The 21571-nt window shown below is 36.6% G+C and overlaps 1 protein-coding gene across 3 annotated transcripts in view; it reads left to right on the forward strand.

The window, feature by feature from the left end:
* The window catches only part of LOC115218020 (nicotinamide riboside kinase 1-like), a 49895-nt gene extending 45226 nt beyond the window's left edge, over window positions 1–4669 (forward strand). For 2 of the 3 annotated variants that reach the window (XM_036507941.1, XM_036507940.1), the window contains 3 exons: window positions 384–455; window positions 2443–2546; window positions 4418–4669. In XM_036507941.1, coding sequence (XP_036363834.1) covers window positions 384–455; window positions 2443–2546; window positions 4418–4515 — 274 coding nt within the window. In that variant the 3' untranslated portion in view covers window positions 4516–4669. The remainder of the gene's footprint in view (window positions 1–383; window positions 456–2442; window positions 2547–4417) is intronic. The other variant, XM_036507942.1, reaches the window with a different exon arrangement.
* The last annotated feature ends 16902 nt before the right edge of the window (window positions 4670–21571 follow it).

The raw sequence follows: 21571 nt of genomic DNA on the forward strand, positions 1-21571 counted from the left end.
TATGTTGCCTGTCTTGTTTCTCTATTTGTTTCTTTCGTTGTTTGAAAAAAATTTGTTTTCCATGCTTTTGTTTTTTATGTTCTTGTTTTTCATTTTATTCTTTTTATTTTGACATCCTGTACCCATATATGCATGTATATATACATATATATGTAGGTATGAACATATATGTATGTATATATGCATATATATATATATATATATCCATCCAACCCATGCTAGCATAGACAATGGATGTTAGATGATGATGATGATGATGATGATAATGATGATATATTTTCTATGTGTATGTCTGCGTGCATGTCTGTAGTATGTATAGGGAAGGCTGGAGGGAGAGTGTGGTATACAAACCAGTATCTTATTCTATCTTGTTTTATTTCTAGACCCCTGAGTGAAATGTTTGACAGGAAATATTTCCTCACTGTCTCAAAAGATGTCTGTATAGAAAGACGAAGGTAAGCAAGGATCTTTCATTTTTTGAGGTTTCTACCCAAAATCTATTGCTTTAGAATAGAATTTCAAACAAACATAAATCTCTGTGTGTTTGTGTGTGTGTATGTAATATAAATGCAGGCATGTTTGTGTGGTAAGAAGCTTGCACTCAACCACATGGTTCTGGGTTCAGTCCCACTGTGTTGCACCTTGGGCAAGTGTCTTCTACTACGTGTGTGTGTGTATATATATATATAGTGAGGAGAGAAGGTAGCACCCATCCCTTTTGAATGCCCTTAAGAGTGGTCTTAGGAACAGGACCTGACCTGAATGCTTGAAGCAAGAACTTTGAGGCTGTGCTAAATCAGGTGATAGTTGAAGTCTCCCAAAAAGGTCACAGGCCAAGATTTGAACCCAAACCACAAGAACTCAATTTACATGTCACAATTTTTTCTGATGTTCTAACAAACCAACGTATAGCATTTCAGTAATCAATGGCTAATTCTAATGTCTATGTCTGTAAGTTTCATATTGCAAAAGGGACTTCTGACAAAAGGGACTTCTGACAAAAGGGACGTCTGAAAACGCTATTTGTAAGATGAAAACTGAAACTAAATTTCGACACCGACCTCAACGCTGTTTAAAAAAGAAATACAAAAATGATGGTTAGAAGAAGGGGACATAATCTTTACACATTATGTTTAGGCTGAGTTATCTCCCTTGTATTAGTTAAACGCATAATGGCAGTCTTGAAATCTTTAAAAATCTGTGCCTGTAAGTTGCAGCCTTTCACTCAAGGAGAGAATCTGTTTGGATTCACCTGAGATAATAACACCCTGCAATCTCCCTTCATTTTTATTCTGGCCACTATACTGTCCCTGCAAGAAACCTGTCCCTGCTACCTTCTGCTATGCTTTTCAACATCTGGCATAAATCCTTTTCCTTCTTTACTGTAAATCCCACTCATTTGAAGGGAATCTTAATCTTCCGAGCTACATGGCGACCTCCACCTCACGAAGTGTTGGTGCCACAAAAAAAAAATAAGAAGAAGAAAAGCACCTAACCTTAGAAACTATAACAAGCAGACATTGGAACATGATGCAGTCCTCTGATTCACTGGATCCTGTCAAACTGGTCAACTCATACCAACATGAAAGATGCATATTAAATGATGATGATGATGATGATGGAGTATGACCAGAACCACGAGGCATCTTCTGAGCATTTGATGATATTTATTTCGTCAGTTCTCTTACTTCAAACTGCTGTTGAACATTTGCTGTATTCAAAGTCCTTCTTTTCTGCCAATCTGGCCATGATTCCACTGCATCTATGATTGTGCATCCATAATTTATTCTGATCCCATCCTATGGTATTCCTCCCAACACTTTCACTGCATACCGAGCATACTCACGGACCAGATTGCAGTTGAGTGCTGTCTTCCTTCCTGCTAAGAGAAGATTCTGTCTTTGCTAAGACGTGTGTGTCTGTGTATGTGTGTGTGTGTGTGTGTCCACGTGTGTGTATGTATTGCCAATTTTAGCATATTTTCTAAATTTACACAAAATTCTTTTGTTTAAATAAACTTGTTTGAATATTCTGTTGTGTCTGGTGAGAGTCATTTTTCTTTTTGTGCCTTATAATGTAACACACTCACCGGTAAAATTTCCACTTTTTTCTTATTTTTATTTTCCTGAAATTTTCGTTGCATCTTGCAACCTTTTCAATAGTCTTGACTCTTGAATATTTCTGTCAGTTTATTTTTTGATAAAAAAAACGATGGTTTCTATTCCTCAGAGGAGAATGCTTCTTTTTATTATTTTTATTTTACGTTTGCTTTTCCTGTTGTATTCTTTCTTTTGCTTGCCTTTTTTGTCTTTTACCATTTATATTACTACAATACTGAAGTGTATTAAGCTTGTGTCCTATACTATGATAAAACCCAAATATATCACACACACAATTAATTTCCAGTCGATACCCAAACCACATTTATCTTTCTCTCGCCAGCAATCGTGTTTATGACCCTCCTGACTGTGACGGATACTTTGAAAAAATAGCATGGCCCTATTATCTTAAAAACTTGGAAGCGATTTCAGATCAAAAAGATATTGGTAAGATAAAAGGTTTTTATATTAACAAGTTCATTAATGTATTAAATTAACAAAGTCATTAAAGAGTTGGTGTGAATGCCTTGTGGTTTTTGCTTGGGTCTCTGCTCTCAGGGTTCAAGTCTTGATGAAGTCAACTTTGCCTTCCATCCTTGGTTGGGTCAATAAATATCCTTCAAATACTGAACTCTCTCTCTCTCTCTCTCTCTCTCTCTCTCCAATGAAGAACACCAGCCTTGAATCCTGCCATGCAATTTCCAGGGCAGGTCCCATGGTGTTTGTTCTCATACACAGTGCTTAGAGAATAGTTATCAGGTCTTTTCTTGTAGGTTTCGACTGACACAGGCTGGTGTGTTGTTTCACAAAAAAGGGAGCTCTGTCTTTCATTCACCTCACTGAAATATGTGAAGCCATTAGACATAATGGGAGTTAGGAAAAACAATGGGATTTATGTAAATAATTAACTTCTCTCTCTCTCTCTCTCAATTCACAACTTTTCTTGCAGCTATAAATTTTTTTGCCCCCCCTCCCAAAGTTTTTTTTTTTGCAATAACTTTTACTACCCCACAACCACCAACACCACTCCCATCCTCCAACATCACCATCACCCCTACGGCTAAGGTTCACTGCAACAAGACACTACAGCTCAAACAGTTGAACTAAGCTTCAAGGGAGATAACTTAACAGAATTACTTCCCTTCGCTTTTCACTCTTTAAAATAAACTAATGGTAATCTCGAAAAGTTTACAGTTGCTTCCGAACAAAAACGTTTTGCTGTGAATTCCGTTTTGAAATACTTAATTTTTGTATTTGATTTGCAAGATTCGTGATGTGAAATCATTCGTTCAATTTCATTTTATTGTATCTAAGGAGGGTCATTTTGCCAATGAGAAACACACACTGGTTCTGTTTCACTTCTCTTATTATCATTCTTGTTAGTCAACTTGTTAAACATTTAGCCAATTAATTATTTGATTGTTTTAGTTATTAGAATGAAAGATGAAGAGAGTCATAAAGTTCTCATTTGATCCACACCATCCCAAAATTAAGCAAAGTGACTGGGCTTGAATTTCTATAAATGTACTCAATACACACACAGAGTCCATTTGCAAAGGTAAAAACTCTAACCACAAAATAAATAGATAAGTAAACAGAAACCACACTACACACAAACACATACACATACACACACACATTCTATCTCACATGCTTACTCACAGAAGCCACACTGGAACACACACATGCTCTCTCTTTCTCTCTCTCTCTCTCTCTCTCTCTCTCTCTCTCTCTCTCTCTCTCTCTGAAATCTCTCTAGATATTATCATCATCACTATTTAACGCCTGTTTTTCCATGCTGGCATGGGTTGGACGGCATGGCAGGGGTGCTGGCAAGTCAAAAGACTGCACCAGGCTTCACTGTCTGTTTTGGCAGGGTTTTTACAGCTGGGTGCCCTTTCCTGACACCAACCACCTTATAGAGTGGACTGAGTACTTTTTACAGGGCACCAGCTCTGGTGAGGTCTGTCTTGGTATGGTTTTTACAGCTGGGGTCCTATTATATAATTATAGAATTGGTAAGCTAGGAGACAGGCAAACCTGGAGCAGAGAGGACATTCCTGTTGACGAGGTCGTGAATAATGACAAAAGAACTTTGACGAAGGTAATTAGCTGATTGATTGATTGATTAAATGATTAATCAAACCATCGATTAGTTAATTGGTTAAATGGTTAACTTAGTGTGTAGTAATTATAAAAGAAGTGAAATACAACCAGTGTTTATTACTGGTATAATGACCCACCCAAAATACAACGAAACCTTTTTTAAAATCTGTTGTCTAAATTCTCATGATATATTCTTTTTTTTTTTATTTCAGTTTACCACGACAGTGATTCTAATTTCTTACAAATATTTGAAACAATTAAAGACGACATCGCTAATTTACTAAACACAAAAGAAAGAGATCTTTGTTGACACCTCACCATCATAAGAAACATATTTAAAGTTCTCTAGATTTTTTTTTGTCCTAATTTTTCAAAAATTTTAGTTTTTTAAACTGAATAATTTCTATCTTTTTTTTTTGCAGTTTATCCAGTTTTTGTAATTAAAATCTTTCATACAAACTTCATCATCATTTTTTTATAGTCATCTTTGATGCTGGCATAGGTTGGATCATTCAACAGAATCCAGCAGATCAGAAGGCCACATTTTTCTCCAATATCTCAAATTCTGACATGGTTTCTATTACCAGATGCCCTTCCTAACACCAACCACTTTACAGATAGCAACTGAGTGCTATTTGCAAGGCACCACCACTAATGAGGCTGTCTTGTTGTAAGCAAGACTAAATAGACCTTTCCACCCAGCTCAGTTTGACAACCACTTTACAGAGTGGACTAGGTGAGGTTCACTTGTAACTAGTAAAAGCCTCTAAGACTTAAATGCTTCAAATCTGGAGGGGGGAGGGGCAGTTGTTTTGTTTTGGTTTAATTTATTATTTTTTTAATTAACTTTATATATTTTTTTAAAACTATGTTTCACAATACAAAAATAAAGAAACTAATACAGTTCTATATTTAAGAGATGAGGAATTATGTACATTATTTGCAATTGATGGATATTTGTCCTCATCTTGTTTGTTGTTAACACAATGTTTCAGCTGATATACCCTCCAGCATTCATCAGGTGCATTGGGGAAATTTCGAACCTGGGTTCTCATTCCTAAGGTATTTTTCGATGTTATTATTATTATTATTATTATTATTATTATTATTCAGGTCACTGCCTGGAATCGAACTCGGAGTCTTGGGGTTAGTAGCCCGTGCTTTTAACCACGGGCATATAGCGCAGTGGTTAAGAGTGCAGGCTACTAACCCCAAGATTCCAAGTTTGATTCCAGGCAGTGACCTGAATAATAATAATAATAATAATAACAACAACAACATAGAAAAATTCCTTAGGAATGAGAACCCAGGTTCGAAATTTCCCCAAGACACCTGATGAATGCTGGAGGGTATATCAGCCAAAACGTTGTGTTAACAACAAACAAGATGAGAACAAATATCCATCAATTGTAAATAATGTAAAGAAACTAAGTTTTGTAACCTAATTTATTCTTCAGCTGAAATTAATTCAGTTCATTTACGTTATTTATATGTTCAGAAATGGCATGAACATCACAGCCTCTGATTCCTCTCCTGATATAAATTTGTGGCCTTTCATCTACTCAGAAATACAAACCAGTAAAACCAGCAGTAGCAGTAGTAGTAGTAGTAGTAGTAGTAGTAGGGGGGGTATGTGCTGTAACAACTCATCGCTGCATCCTCCTTTTGTTGGTGATTCCCTCCTGGTGGATGACACCTTTGCACTACTCCAACCAATGGGTCTGAGTAGTTGTTGTTGGTGAGGGTTTTATGATGTTGGAGTACGAATCCTACCTCAACCTCTTTTAGTTTTTTATGACACACAGAAGAAATGTTGCAGCTATTCCTTGACATGCCGGTCCCCACACGGCACAAGAGCTGCTTCAAATGAAGTGCTTTGTTCAAGAACACAACACACTACCTGGTCTGGGAATTGAACCTACTATCAGGTGATTGTGAACGTAACATCCTAACCACTGAGCCACTTGCTTTCACGGAGGAGATCGTTTCATCCTTTTGATGTTCGCTCTTCCGCACCAACAGGTAGGATGAGACCTTTTAAGGCAGCATTTTACAGTTGACTGCCTTTTACGACTTCAGCTCTTTTTATCACCTCTTACAACACACAGGTAACATGCTGTGCCTGAACTAAAAACTGGGATATACAACAGAGGACATGATAATATTGGTTTCAAATTTTGGCACAAGGCCAGCAACTTCAGGGGAGGGGATAAGTTGATTACATCAACTGCAGAGTTTAACTGGGACTTCTTTTATCGACCCCAAAAGGACGAAAGGCAAAGGCGACTTCAGCAGAATTTGAACTCAGATGGACGAAATACTGCCGAGCACTTGGCCCAACATGCTAACCGTTCTGCCAGTTCACTGCCTTATAAAAGAAAGTGGCACTCCGTCACTTACGGCAACGACAAGGGTTCCAGTTGATCCAATGGAACAGCCTGCTCGTGAAATTAACATGCAAGCGGCTGAGTATTCCACGGACATGTGTACCCTTAATGTAGTTCTCGGGGAAATTCAGAGTGACACAGAATGTGACAAGGTTGACCCTTTTTTAATTACAGGTACGACTCATTTTTTCCAGGTGAGTGGACTTGAGCAATATGAAATAAAGTGCCTTGCTCAAGGACACAACACATTGTCCGGAATTGAACTCACAACCTTAGGAACATGAGCCGAATGCCCTAACCACTAAGCCATGCACCTTCACTTCACTGCTTTATATGGTAATATTGGTATGCTGTATTTGATGTCTAGAAATGTGGATAACCAGAACTGTGGAATTATTATGAGACACAGCAAAGAGGAACCGTCCAACCCTTGCTAGCATGGAAAACGGACATTAAACGATGATGATGATGATATACATATACATACATCATAATTTAACATTCATTGCCCATACCAGCATGGACAACGGACGTTAAACGATGATGTATATATGTATGTATATATATATATATATGTGTGTGTGTGTGTATGTATGGCTACCTAACAGTTCGACACCACTCCTTTCCACATACATCACTCACTTAAATACAAACATACACACAGAGGCCATTATAACACTCTGCTCTCTTAGAAACTCCTTTCTCTTTCTCTCTCCACTTCCGGCCATTTCAGCCATGTAACCACACATGTGCTTGGACTTCTTTCCCATCTCTCCAGACTTTCTTCTCTCCTCTTTCTGACAAAGAGGCCATACTCAAAATATTATACACTCACTCTTTTCCCCATCTTCCACTGAGCATCAACCTAACACATTCCATGTGTATGTCATTCCATGTGTATGTCATACACATTCCTTTTGAATTTTGTTATTTTGTTATTTGTTAATTTTAATTTTCGATTTGCCTAATATATAGGCGCAGGAGGTGGCTGTGTGGTAAGTAGTTTGCTTACCAACCATATGGTTCCGGGTACAGTCCCACTGCGTGGCACCTTGGGCAAGTGTCTTCTACTATAGCCTCGGGTCGACCAAAGCCTTGTGAGTGGATTTGGTAGACGGAAACTGAAAGAAGCCCGTTGTATATATATATGTATGTGTGTGTGTGTATGTTTGTTCCCCCAGCATCGCTTGACAAAAGCAAAAGACTATATATACACACACACACACATACACATGCGCACACACACATACACACATAAGAAATCAGATGAGAGAGGCTCTGATGAAACTATAAGTTGTTATGTTAACAATGAGTCCACTGCATCTTATTCACGAAACAGCTGTAAGATAATGGAGTTCATAAAATAACTGTATTCCTTTGTCATCTCTTTCTTTTTTTTTTCCTATTACCACTCTGTACCCGATTAAACACATCGTTCAGAAGCACATACATACAGAGTTCTACACCAAGTTATTAATCCCCGCAATGCCTGAATGAAATGTGTGTGTGTGTATACATATATTTATATGTATGTGTTTGTGGTTTTACTCTTTATCTTATATTAAACTTTTAATACTTTTTGATAGTTATATATAAATAAAAAAAATAATAAATAATTAAATAAATTAAATAATAATAATAATAATATATATATATATATATATATATATATATATATATATATTTAAAAATTATAAGTATAAATTATTAATTTAAATCATTTTTTAAATTTTAACTTTAATTTAAATATTTTAAATTTTGAATTTTATATTTTATATATTTTTTATTAATTAATTTTATTTCTATGTATTGGTTTATGATTTTCACTGTTTGATTTGCCTAATAGTGGTTTTATCTCTAATTTAATATATATTTATACTATAAAATTAGATTTAATCCTAAATCTAATTTTTCCCTATAAGTTTGGATTTATTCCCTAATATTATTATTATATATATATGTATGTGTTTGTATGTATATATATATATATATATATATGTATGTATATGTATAGCTAACCCAAAAATTAACTAAGTCTACTGGAGGAATAAAGGTAGAATGAGGTATTTTTGCCTCTTGCCTGAAACAGCTGTAAGTTATTTTCCCAATTTGTATCCCTTTATGTTATATTGTAATAACTATTGTTATCTTTATATATTAATACATTTTATATTTTATATGTAAAACATATGTTATACATGTATGTATATTCTTGTAATTACCACCCATTGATCCCCTCCATTTTCTTATTGCTCTCTCTCTCTCTCTCTCTCTCTCTCTCTCTTATATATATATATATATTGAAAAAAAGTCATCAGAATTTTGGAAAGAACTTTTTTTTCATTTTTATATCTTCATTTTCATTTGTCTTTCGAACTTGTCAAATACAATTCTGTGAATATACAGATAATTTGCTTATTTATATAGAACAGATGTTTGGGGGGGGGGGGTATAAGAGAACATTGTTTTAATTTTATTTTTTAGGGGCGAGGCTTTGAAGACAATAGAAGATAGATAGATAGACAGATAGAAAGATGGGTAGAGTAAAAGATAGGGGCTATTCATTTTCCTATCCACCACTTTTCATTGTATTGAAATGGTCTTTTTAAGGATTGTTATAAAAATAAAAAAATAAATAAAAGTAAAAACTTGTTTACTACTTACACCATTGTTTTGAAATGGTTAAAAACCATTTCAAAACAATATATATATATATATATATATATATATGTGAGTATGTATGTATGAGTGTGTGTGTGTAATATATATACCAAGAAAGTTAGGGGTTGTGGGTCCAACCCACTAAGGGATAATATTTATCCAATATATATATATATATATATATATATATTTATGTTTATATATATATCTGAAGGATTAAAATCAATGAAAGGATATGCTAAGTATGCCTACCTGCTGGAAATAACAGTCAAAACTCTTTATTTAAATTACCAAAAAAACTGATGATAACTACAGAAATCAAGTCTGCAGGCAAAACAGGCTGGGACAGTCTCTCAGCATACACTCAAGTATTTGGACTCACGCCGATCAGTTTCTGGACTGGCATTATAGCCTCACCTTCCTCAGCACACAATACCATGATGGAGAGCCCCAACCCCTCATGTTGAAGTCTGCCCTGCAATTGATTCATTTTGCGCTGAAACATGGCAGCCACCACCTGAATTATTTGCTCTATATGTGTGTGTGTGTGTGTGTGTGTGTATGAGTATATGTGTGTACATATAGATATGTGTGTATATATGTATGAGTATATGTGTATGCATATATGTATGCATGCATATATATATATGAGTGTATATATATATATATGTATGCATGCATAAAAGTATGAGTATACATGTATATATATATGTGTGTGTACATATATATATATATATTTACACACGTACACACACATACACTCATCAGACTTCTTTGAGTTTTTGTCTACTCACACGTCTATTCCCAAGGCTTTGGCCAGCCTGGAGCTACAGTAAAAGATATTTGCCCCTCGTGTCTCACAGCGGACTAAATGTAAAACCATGTGGTTGTGAAACGAACTTCTTAACCATTTTCAGGCTGATGGACGGCCTTGTAAGATGGACAGCCTTGCCTACGTCTTCCTATTACAACCGGAAAATGAGAAGGGCAAAGGTAAAAATAGAAGACAATATGAGAGTGAAATTGAGAAAAAGTATCAGCAATTCCCAGATCTGTGGGAAAACTTGAGTGTGTGACATATTCTAATATAATAAACACACTTAGATATAAAGAACCATGACGCCTTCAGTATCCTGAATATATCTGGATGAAATTACTCACTCTCTAATTACAGGATAATTAGACGTTGAAGTGTCACTCAAAACTGAGTAAATAAACTATTGAATGTCTCATATATCTTGAGGTCAACTGTATTCTATACAACTTGGATTTCATTTTGTACTTGGGCAAGACACTTAACTCCTCTGATCTATTTAACTGCCTAAATCAGTCGTCCTTAATTCTTTTGATATCTGAGCCACAATGAAAAACAAGTAAAACATCTTAGTTGATTAAAGAAGAATCTATATTTATAAAGAGATGACCATCGCAGAGGCCACGTGTAACCCTTGGAGCTGTGGTTGACAATGATTGGCCTAGATCTCTGTAATGTGAGATTTCCATGTAATTGTTTGTTGTTTTGTTGTGAACATTCAATGCTGAAAAAAAAATCAAACAGCGTTTCCACTCTGTGTGATGTGTGTGGATATGTGGGTACATGCAGATATGCATGTGTATGAGTGTGTGCGTGTGCATATTTATATGAGAGAGATAGTGCATGTGTGTATATGTGTGAATTGTGTGGGCACATGCACTTATGCACATGTGTGTGTGTGCTGTTTTAGCTAATAGAAACATTAAAAGCACAATTTAAGTGTGGTCAATGCCAGTACCATCTGACTGGCCCTTGTGCCAGTGGCACGTAAAAAGCACCCACTACACTCTTGGAGTGGTTAGTGTTAGGAAGGGTATCCAGCTGTAGAAACCTTGCCAGATTCAGATTGGAGCTTGATACAGCCTTCAGGCTTGCCAGTCCTCAGTCAAACCATCCAACCCATGCCAGCATGGAAAGCGGACATTAAATGATGATTATTATTATTATTATTCATAAGGTGACGAGCTGGCAGAAATGGTAGCATGCCAGGCGAAATGCTTAGCAGTATTTCATGTGTCTTAATGTTCTGAGTTCAAATTCTGCTGAGGTCAACTTTGCCTTTCATCCTTTCAGAGTCAATAAATTAATACCAGTTGCATACTGGGGTCAATCAAATCGACTGGCCCCCTCCCCCAAAATTTCAGGCCTTGTGCATAGAGTAGAAAAGGCTATTACTATTATTGAGTGAGAGAGCAGTGCATGCCATCAAAGTGACACTGGGGTAAAATATACGAAGCCCAGTATACCCATCATGACCACCCGTCTGATAAGGGTACACTAGGCACATGCATCACAACCATATGTGCGTGACATGGTGATCTCATATCAAGATAAACAGCACATGACCTTACAGGTGGGGCCCAGTTAAAATTTTCTTCTGGTCTAGTAATCCATCCCGCTCAAAAGATCCCTGAATAAGGGTTGTTTAAGGATGTTGAAAGAACTACCCATGTTTCCAGAGGTGAATTATTCAACCCCCAAAGAATTTCTCTCAACATATGGCTATGATGTTCCCCCTCTACTTCTGCTCATGATCAGAGATAGACATACCATCAGCCACCAAGGGACATGGTCAACTGGTTATGGTCAAATAACTGACAAGCAAATCTGTGGCGTTGAGCAGAATATTTGCTGTAGGCCATCTTTTATACCAAGACAAAACAATGTACATGATAACACTTCCAATCAGTTAAGATCAGAAGCCATGAGAGCCACTGCCTGGTACTGCATCAGGGCATTTATTATTATTATTATTATTATTATTATTATTATTATTATTAGTAGTAGTAGTAGTTTATTTGAACTTCATGTTAACGCATGCCATCTGCTGTATATTATAACAATCGTGTTAACAGCCATCATAGGTTATCTGCTTCTTCATATGGAGAACTGATCCAGCACGATGCTGCTGCTTCTCTTCTTCTTCTTCTTCCTCCACTTCTGCCACCACCACTATCATTATCGTCATCATTGTTAGTGACCACCACCACCCAATTAGACAGCTGTGATTATCATCAGCAGTAGCAACACCACCACCACCACCACCATCGTCACAACCACCGCTATCATTATTATCAATCATTATCATCACCACTGTCATCATTCGTGTCATCGTTGACATCATCACCACCAGTATCATCATCATCATCATCATCAGTCTGAAGCCAGAATCTAGAACAGGACCAATCACACCATCATTTGTGTCACTCCTTAGTTTGTTTCTTTTCTTTTTTATTTTTCAGTAAAAAAAAAACACTGACATGCACACACACACACACACACACACACACACACACAACACACACACACACACACACACAAATAAGCATACACATACACAACAACAATAGAAAGCACCCACATTAATGCATGCATCTGCACACACACATACAGACGTACATATACATGCATGTGCACACACACACACAGACACCACGGAAAAGAAGATGTCGTCTCTCCACCAGGACATGCCATTGGGGGGAAAAAAAGCCATTGAAATAAGATGAAGAAAAGAAGCACTCTTGACAATAAGTGGCCATTGTCTTGAATGCTGCAGGAGAACTACTTGGAAATCAAGGTTAGATCATATTTATGTGTTAACGTTGGCAGGAGAGACAGTTGGGTCTCCAGTTTCAAAAGTTACTGTCAGCATGCTCATCAGCATCATCATCATCACGTGTCATTGCTATTGTCATCATCACCATCATAATTATCATCATCATAACCCATTTCATGACCATCATCATCATCATAACTGTTGTCATCATCATCATCATCATCATTGCCATCATTGTTTTTGTAGCCTTGGTCATTCTCTGATTAAATCCTTCAGAACTGAGATCGAACACAGTGGACTTGAAGCACCAAAAGGAAAGCATCGACTGATTGATAATTCTCTCCATAATTTTTCAGTCTATATCCAGAAATGTCAACTTTTCCATTCCATTTTTTCATGGATCTTAAAGCTCTAATGGCCACTGGTATTATTTTGGTCAAGTCGGTGAGCTGGCAGAATCGTTAGCACGCCGGGCAAAATGCTTAGCGGTATTTCGTCTGCCGCTACGTTCTGAGTTCAAATTCCGCTGAGGTCGACTTTGCCTTTCATCCTTTCGGGGTCGATTAAATAAGTACCAGTTACGCACTGGGGTCGATATAATCAACTTAATCCGTTTGTCTGTCCTTGTTTGTCCCCTCTGTGTTTAGCCCCTCGTGGGTAGTAAAGAAATAGGTATTTCGTTTGCTACTACGTTCTGAGTTCAAATTCCGCCGAGGTCGACTTTGCCTTTCATCCTTTCGGGGTCGATAAATTAAGTACCAGTTGCGTACTGAAGTTGATCTAATCGACTTGCCCCCTCCCTAAAAATTTCGGGCCTTGTGCCTATTATAAATGCAAACGAGTAAATTCACATTTAATCATTCCCAGGGGATCTGTACGGACCACTTTGAGAAGCCCTGATGTAAATAAAGGGAGTATCAGTAAATAAGAAATATAAGAGTCGATAGATAACAATATGAATATCAAGTGACTTAGTTTATAAATCTTACAATAAATAATTTAAGGGGATAAAAAACCATGAATGAGATGACGAATAAGTTTATTTATATGGAACGAAATAAAGGACAGAAACATTTTAAAGTTACATTTTCAAATAAAAAGGAAACTTCTATACATTAAAAATAATTAAAAAATCTGATTTAAATTGGTTTTACATGCGAGTGTTTTAATCTGAAGATAAACTATCTCTTAGAATTTCTTGATATTGCTTTGTTTTGGGGTCTTGTTTTGCAGTAAACATTTGTGGTTTTAATGATTACGTCCTTGCATAACTTCTGTACACATCTGAGTGAAGAGGTGGGGTAATAATCAAGGGGCATACCTGCAGTTTAGTGCCCCACTCCTTCCATCTTTGTTTCCTTGTAACTTTCTGTGAAGATGTGTAATTTTTAATGAAATTTTCCAGTAATACGTTTTCGAGTGTATAGATAGATTACGATTAAGAGGGGTTGAAAATTATTCCTTCCTTTCTGCCAACGTCGTTACGACCAATCCCTCGTAATTTTAGTAGCTTTTTTTCACTTTTTTTTTCGGATTAACCTGTTTCAAACATCAATGTTATGAAATTAATACTCTCGAAAACGTATTTATATGAAATGTCGTTTAAAAATATGTATTTTAAAAGAAAGTTATGAAGAAACAAGGTTGGGGAATGTAGAGGTGATTGCAGCTCGAAACCCTGATATCTCAGGAACAAGAAAAAGGCCACGTGTCAGGTGATATTGCCCTGAATTCCAACCAGCCATATAACAGGTGCATTCGTGATTGCATGATTTGAATGGAAAGTTCCACGCAGTTTCCGCTAAAATATGGTAATAAATGCAGACGCGCTTCTCGACAGGATCTGTTCACAAAGCCGTGCTTATGGATGTGTTGACTGATGTAGTTTTGTCAAGGACCAAGTTCTGCCGACGGTGTATGGAATGCTTGTGCTTGGCTACAGTTCAACTATTCCAAGCAAGGGGCCTTGTCTTCTACAGCAGAAGGGCTCCCTGAGTTTGATTTGTTTTCGAGGTTAGTGTCACGTCCTTTGAAATGTCCGAACCATTTTTGTGCCACACGTTCGAGTGACAGTTACTGGACATTCCACATCATTAATTTCTTTTGCCGCTGTCCTTGCACCCAGTCTTTCTTTCCAGGTAGAACTGGAATACGGCTGAGTAGCTCTGTGGTCAGTGAATAGACCTTAGAAGGTCTATAGCCTAAAGACCAGGAATAATGAATGCTGGCCTATTTATAGCCTGTGGTAGGCTCAAATGAAGGATCAGAAAAAACAGTGTCACGAGATCTTATCCAAAGGCCGTGATTGGTTGGCTTACACACTGGCGCGAAATAAGTCCAAAGACAAACTGTGCCAAATGCCAACCAATCAGAGCAGTGGACACAACAGGGTCAAACTAGCCAAAGATGGTTGTAATCTCAAACGTGATCATTCCTAATGTGTCTCTCAAACAGAGAGGATATCAGTCACGCTACAATACAAATTGCCAAAATATCACCAGTGAAAATCCGAAAAAACTTTTGATTCAACCTGGTAAAATATATATACATTCTATACATGGTTTTGAAATTATAAAGATGTTACTTCTGATCTATTTACTTCAATTTTTTTTTGGTAAACCCCTGAAGTACATATCAATCTGATAGAGTATGATTTTGAGAGAGTTTTGGGTGTTATTTCTAGCAAGTCGATCAACCGCATAGAAATTTCCTCATTACCTCAGTGGTGACAGCAGATTAAAAACAGTGAGTACAAACATGGAGTTCAAATGTAAGGTTGTGAGTATCTCTCGTCACACTTTACATTGAGGAGACAGCAGATGAAAATAATGATGATGATGATGATGATAATAGTAATAATAATAATAGTTGTAATAATAATAATAGTAATAATAATAATAATAGTAATAATAATAGTAATAATAGTAATAATAGTAATAATAATAATAATAATAGAAAGAAGGAAGGAGGGGGAGACTGGTTGCTGGTGTTGGAGATGGCATCGTCCTCTCAGACCCTGTGACAATGAATCATTTGATGGCAATTATCTCATTTTCTGATGACATGTGACGGCGACAGGAAGTTGGAGAGGACAGAATGCAGCAGCAACAACAACAGGAATTGGTTGAGGAGTGTATCAAAAAAGACAAATTCAGTTTGCTAGAGAAAAAAAACAAAATTGCTAAACTTTCATAATCTTTTAAATCGTGAAATTTTCTAGAGAAATAAAGTTACATTATATGGTAGAGTCTTAGGAATCGGAAAGCTTTTGGTTAACTGAAATTATCCATATACTTAGTTGGAAAAAAATCCTTAGATGGGATGTTTAAAATCATATAATAGCTACTTAAAGTTTTTTTGGAAGTAAAAACTACAGAGGTATGAATAGATCTTGGCCTTAGAAGCATTTAAATTGCAACTAGAACCGCACAACCAAATTTATTTAGGTGTCTGGAAACATTTATGGAAGTACCCTCTCGTTTGTGTTAATGGGGTGGGACTGGAACAACATCTTAGACTCACGCTGAGACTGTGTGGAAATAATGGATATGAGAGGATAGTGTAAAAACCTTACAAATCAGTTCAAATGGTTTTAAATATTTCATAAGCATCGAGTAGATTTCTGAATTGTCCCAATGTGAACTTAGACAAACAGTAGCGAACACATTTAAATATTTATTACGTCAATGGTACCTAGTTTTCAGGGCTATTTTTTTCTTCTTGGCTTCATATTACCCTAGGGATAATAAAAAAAAAGCTACCGGTGCATTTCGTACGAAAGGTAAAAAAAAACTAAAAAAATGACAAACTTTATTAAGGGAAAAAAGTTTAGAAAATATGAAACTTGTTGAATGTTTTATTAATTATATTTATGTATTCCAAAATTATGGGTAACACATTTCTCAAGGTACTCAAGAATATTGATCCCTAACGCTTTAAACTATATTTTTAAACATCTGCGACGCCCCATTTCTGAAGTCTTACATTATGTCAATGGTTAAAGGTATAGCGTGGTGGTAGGGATGTCTCTATTTTCAGGCAGTTGGCTATAAAGATCACAAGTTTGTGATATTTACGATCAATTTAGACAAGACCTGATTACTGGAAGATGAACGCGTCGTTTCCGGCAACGAAACCTTACAGTGGCCTGATTATTTTCGCTATTTCAACAGAAATTGACGGGGTCAATTATAAATCAGGAATGCTGGGTAGGTTCAAAAGTTTAACGAAATAAGTTGATGGAATTCCCAGTGTGTGTGATCTATCAACTGTGGTTTTATTTCGTTAATAAAATTAGGTTGATCACGACAGATCAAAATAGAGGAAACTATTTGAAAATACATCACAGGATAAAAATAACAAACCAGTTGTTAGCAAAAATTTGATAGTCATGAAGATGTGACTGAGTTCATATCAACGCAAATATTCATAGGAAGCTTAATATAAAATAGGAAATATTTCAAACAATATAAAATTAATTTTGTCATGTCATAACCTGTGTGTGCGTGAGAGAGAGAGAGAGAGAGAGAGAGAGTATATACATGTTTATGTGAGAGCGGGTTCTTTTCTGAGAATGTACTCAGCGGGGGCCAGCATTACATACAAGGCTAACTAAGCGATCGTCAGTGGCCCTAAAGTCAAGGGCACCACATATAACTTGTACAACATTTCTTCATCCAATAATAGACATAACAACTCAGAAATATGAGAACAGATGAGGTTACTCCGGGACAAAGTAGGAAAGAGGACATAATTGAGTCAAGAGGCTCGTGTGAAAGTGTGACTTATCACATGATGTAGTGCAAAACATTTCAAATTTCAGATATATTGGATCATAAAACTATAAGCTTTCTTGTTCATTACTTTAATAAGAAATTTTTTCCACTGCATTTCCCCATCTGGCGTAATGAAAGTGTAACTGGAAGATAATGTAGAGAGAATTTGAGGGTACTACTTAAGAAGAGTGGTCCCGGTGCGCGCACTCGCGTTAGCTAGTCGTGACTAGTCGATCCTTACTTTGTGTTTTATTTACTTTGCTAGGTAGTCGTTGTAGGATCGACTAGTAACGACTAGCTAGCACAGATACGCAAGTGCGCGCACCGGGACCACTCTTCTTAAATAGTACCAATTTGAGAAGGGAGTTTTCATTGTTGGGCTGTGAAAAGGGAGCGAACATCGTTGAACTGGGAGAAAGAGGTATGCGTTGTTGGGCTGAGAGAACCCCAGTAGTGTAGCTGCAAGGCAGGTGTGTTCCATCCCGGGTGAGGCTTTTCATGGAGGCGGTACCATTTTATCTTCTACTGTATAAACCTATATAGGAGATAGAGTGGAAAACCCAAGGGCTGTGCCGGGTAGCACACACTCTCTAGATACACCACTGGAAAACCGATTCCTTACTTGTAGGGCTGACATAGAGCACTCGAGCACTCCCTGGGGGGTGGCATCAGAGAATGTCAGAAATCAAAGATATATGTAGACCCCTTCCGTATCTTTAATCCTTGATATCTAAATGACAAAACACTCAGCACCAGAAGCAGCCGTTCAAGAATTTGGACCTGGAGATCTCCGTTTCCAGCGACTTCGAGGACCACCTACCAGTGGTGTCGGGTGTCAACGAAGAGCCCTCGACTACAACAAGACGACCAAAGTTTTTTTTTTCCAAGGTCTGGGGTCTCCCGCCCCTAAGCCCTAGATCATCACCTAATCACCCTTACCCGGCTTGTTGCTTAACAACAACAACAACAACAACAGCACCAGAAGCAAAGAAAAATGACATTCACGCCGATTAGTATGTAATTCCTCCAATCCAACATTCACATGTCCCATTCGCAACCGAAGCAGCACACCGAAGATTGATTGCAATGTAGAATCCTCAAAAGATTTTAACGATATAGTTTATAACTTCAGTATACCCACACAAGCATGCTCCCACCGACTTTGTTTCCAGAAAAATGGATAATTTTTAATGAAATTTTCTATAAGTACCTTTCAGAGTGTATAAATTATGGTTATATCGGAATTTAATATGAAAAAGGAAAAAAAAAAAAAAAATGGTGGGTTCGCACACGTAGATATTGACATACATCGCATGAAACTTGAAATTTCGAAAGAAATTGTGATGTGTGTGTATACGAGGCCACCAATTTTCTTTTTCATATTAAATTCCGATATAATCATATTCTGGGAGATATTTGTAGAAAATTTCATTAAAATTACGATTTTTCTTCAAGTTGTAAGGAAACTAAGTCGGATGGGGGGGGGCGGTACACTTATGTAGGTATGTCCAGGCTTCCATACATTTCCATTTACCAAACGTTCGTTCCATGCTATAGTAAAAGACACTTAAGCCCAAGGTACCTTGCAGTGGAATCGAACACGAAACCATGTTGATCTTTTTTAAATGAATTCATTTTTATTCCCAAATAACAAACAGATTGCTCTTATCGCTGTTTTCCATTTAACAACTTTAGCATTTGTTTATTTCTTTTTCAGAAACCGTTGAACTAGTTTTAAGAGTTACATTAAGTGCATTTTTTGTTGTTTATGTTTACCTGTCTGTTTATTGCTTTCTCACCTGAAGAAGTCTTGCCGTCTTTGCCGTTAATCTTTTTTTTTTTTTGCTTTTTTGCTTTTACCCTCTAGGAGTCTCCAAAGACTAATAAAGTAATTGTTTCGTCATTATTTTCCTTTTAGGTGGAATTTTAAATATATTTACACATGTCTTGTTTCGTACATAAATTTAGCCTACGTTGTGCAAATAGGCTTCATGTTTAAAACTTTTTTTTATATAGGATTGAGGTGGAACGAACAAAATTTGTAAGTGGGGCAAAATGAGTAATTTCTTTATTTTTTGCTATTTTTTCCCTATCTGTTTGAAATTGTTACATTGCAAGTATTGCATCATCGCTTTGTGCTGTTCCATCATCTATGAAAGTAAAATTCAGTCAGCATAATTGTTAAAGTTGAGAGAATTTGAAGCAGGTAACAGGTGCATTTTTTTCAAGAAATTTTTCCTCACCCAATTGTAATTGAGGTTGTTGATAAAATATCTGGATTATTCTAGGTGTTTAAAAATCAATATTCTTTTCTCTGTTGGCTTCCAAGTCGATGTTTTTCCCCACACTAATGACTAATTTGATAATTTTCAATTTCCGAAAAAATGTCAAAAATGAGGGGAAATGAATAATGGCTAATTTCATTAATTTCTTCTTATGTGTAAATATATCAGGAAGAGAGCCACTCCAGAAGCTGGAGAGAATATTTTCATGTTTAATATTAGATTTTTAGATTAGTCAAGTTTTGTTGGTTTCATATCATGTGCCATTTTTTCATGATCTTCTTTCAGTTGGACCAAGATATTTAAATTTTTGTTATATTTCTCATCTTTCTGATGTCTAAGGATGGATATTAATGTTTATTAGTCTTTTTACCTTCGAACATTAGGCCTCACCAAGGCAATGACTAGTGACTGGACCTTTGGAAATATACTGTGCTTGAGAAAACTCAGCAAGCCAAGTGATACCATAACCTCGTGGCCTATGCCAGGGGTGTAACCAGCCCACTTATGCGTACCTTTCCTTCATTAGACACTAAACTTTGCTTGCGAAGACCTGTTGAGGCAAGTGAAATCATTTTTCTAATAACTGTTCAGGAGAAGAAGGGCAGCAATTATAAGACTAGCAATTGTAGAGATGTAAGATGATGAAGAAGGCTGAAATTAGTCAAAAGATCTTCAACCTTTGTCAGATTATCAACTAACAATAACACTGCCGTTTGTAAAACAGCAGGAGTTGAAGGAGTGAATTAAAAAGTGGGAATTTTATATAAAAGTAATAAAGGATGGGTGAGATAAACACATTTCTCTAAAAAAACATCAAATGTTAGGTTGTTGAGGAAGACAACAGCAGACATGTTCAAAAGTCTGGAAAATATCCAATTGACATGGGGGCCTTTAAAGACCAAAATATCAGATGTTAAAGGAGCCCTTGGAGACTAAGTTTTTTTTTGGTTTTTTTTTTGCCAATAAGGCAAGAATTTCTCTCAGAACTTTTTCATCTACAAGTTTGCTGAGAATAAGAAATATGAGTATTCTTGCACAGGAGTCTGTTTGAACTGAAGCATACCTGCTAACTGATCTCAGGTCATGTAGTGTAGATGTGGCAGCTGTCAGGAAGACTGAGGTCTCTGAACCATAACTGCTTGATCTCTTACTGGATGAACTTCTGTTTGATCATCTCAGGGGCAATGTTGGTTTGGAGAGATCTGGATTTCAGGGTATAATCAACATTTCTAGATTCAAAGGAATGGTTGAGTGTCTTTGGGTATGTAGCAACAAAAGACTGCTCTGGAGATTTTGTCCATTTATATTCTAGTGACAGGACAGCCAGAGTTTTTTTATGTACCTCATGTTATTCTAAAGAATAGTCTGCATTTTATTATGGGTCAGGGAATTGGAATAACATCTTGGATGCATATTACAACCATTGGAGTTAAAGATGGTAAACTGGCTCAAAAAATACCAATTGAACTCTCTGAATGAACCACAGCAGATGTCATTTGGGTAGGTTTACAAGTAAATCTACCTAAATCAGATAAGAAAGTAAAGGTTGCTTAAAGTTTCACTTAGCTATTTGAACCACAAATATGTATCGTTGCATGGTTCACATAAATAGGACAGCTAGGTTGTGAACCTGTTACTGGAGGTTCAGTTATTTCTGACACAGAAGAC

The sequence above is a fragment of the Octopus sinensis genome, linkage group LG12 (assembly GCF_006345805.1).
Source record: "Octopus sinensis linkage group LG12, ASM634580v1, whole genome shotgun sequence".
Lineage (NCBI taxonomy): Eukaryota > Metazoa > Mollusca > Cephalopoda > Octopoda > Octopodidae > Octopus > Octopus sinensis.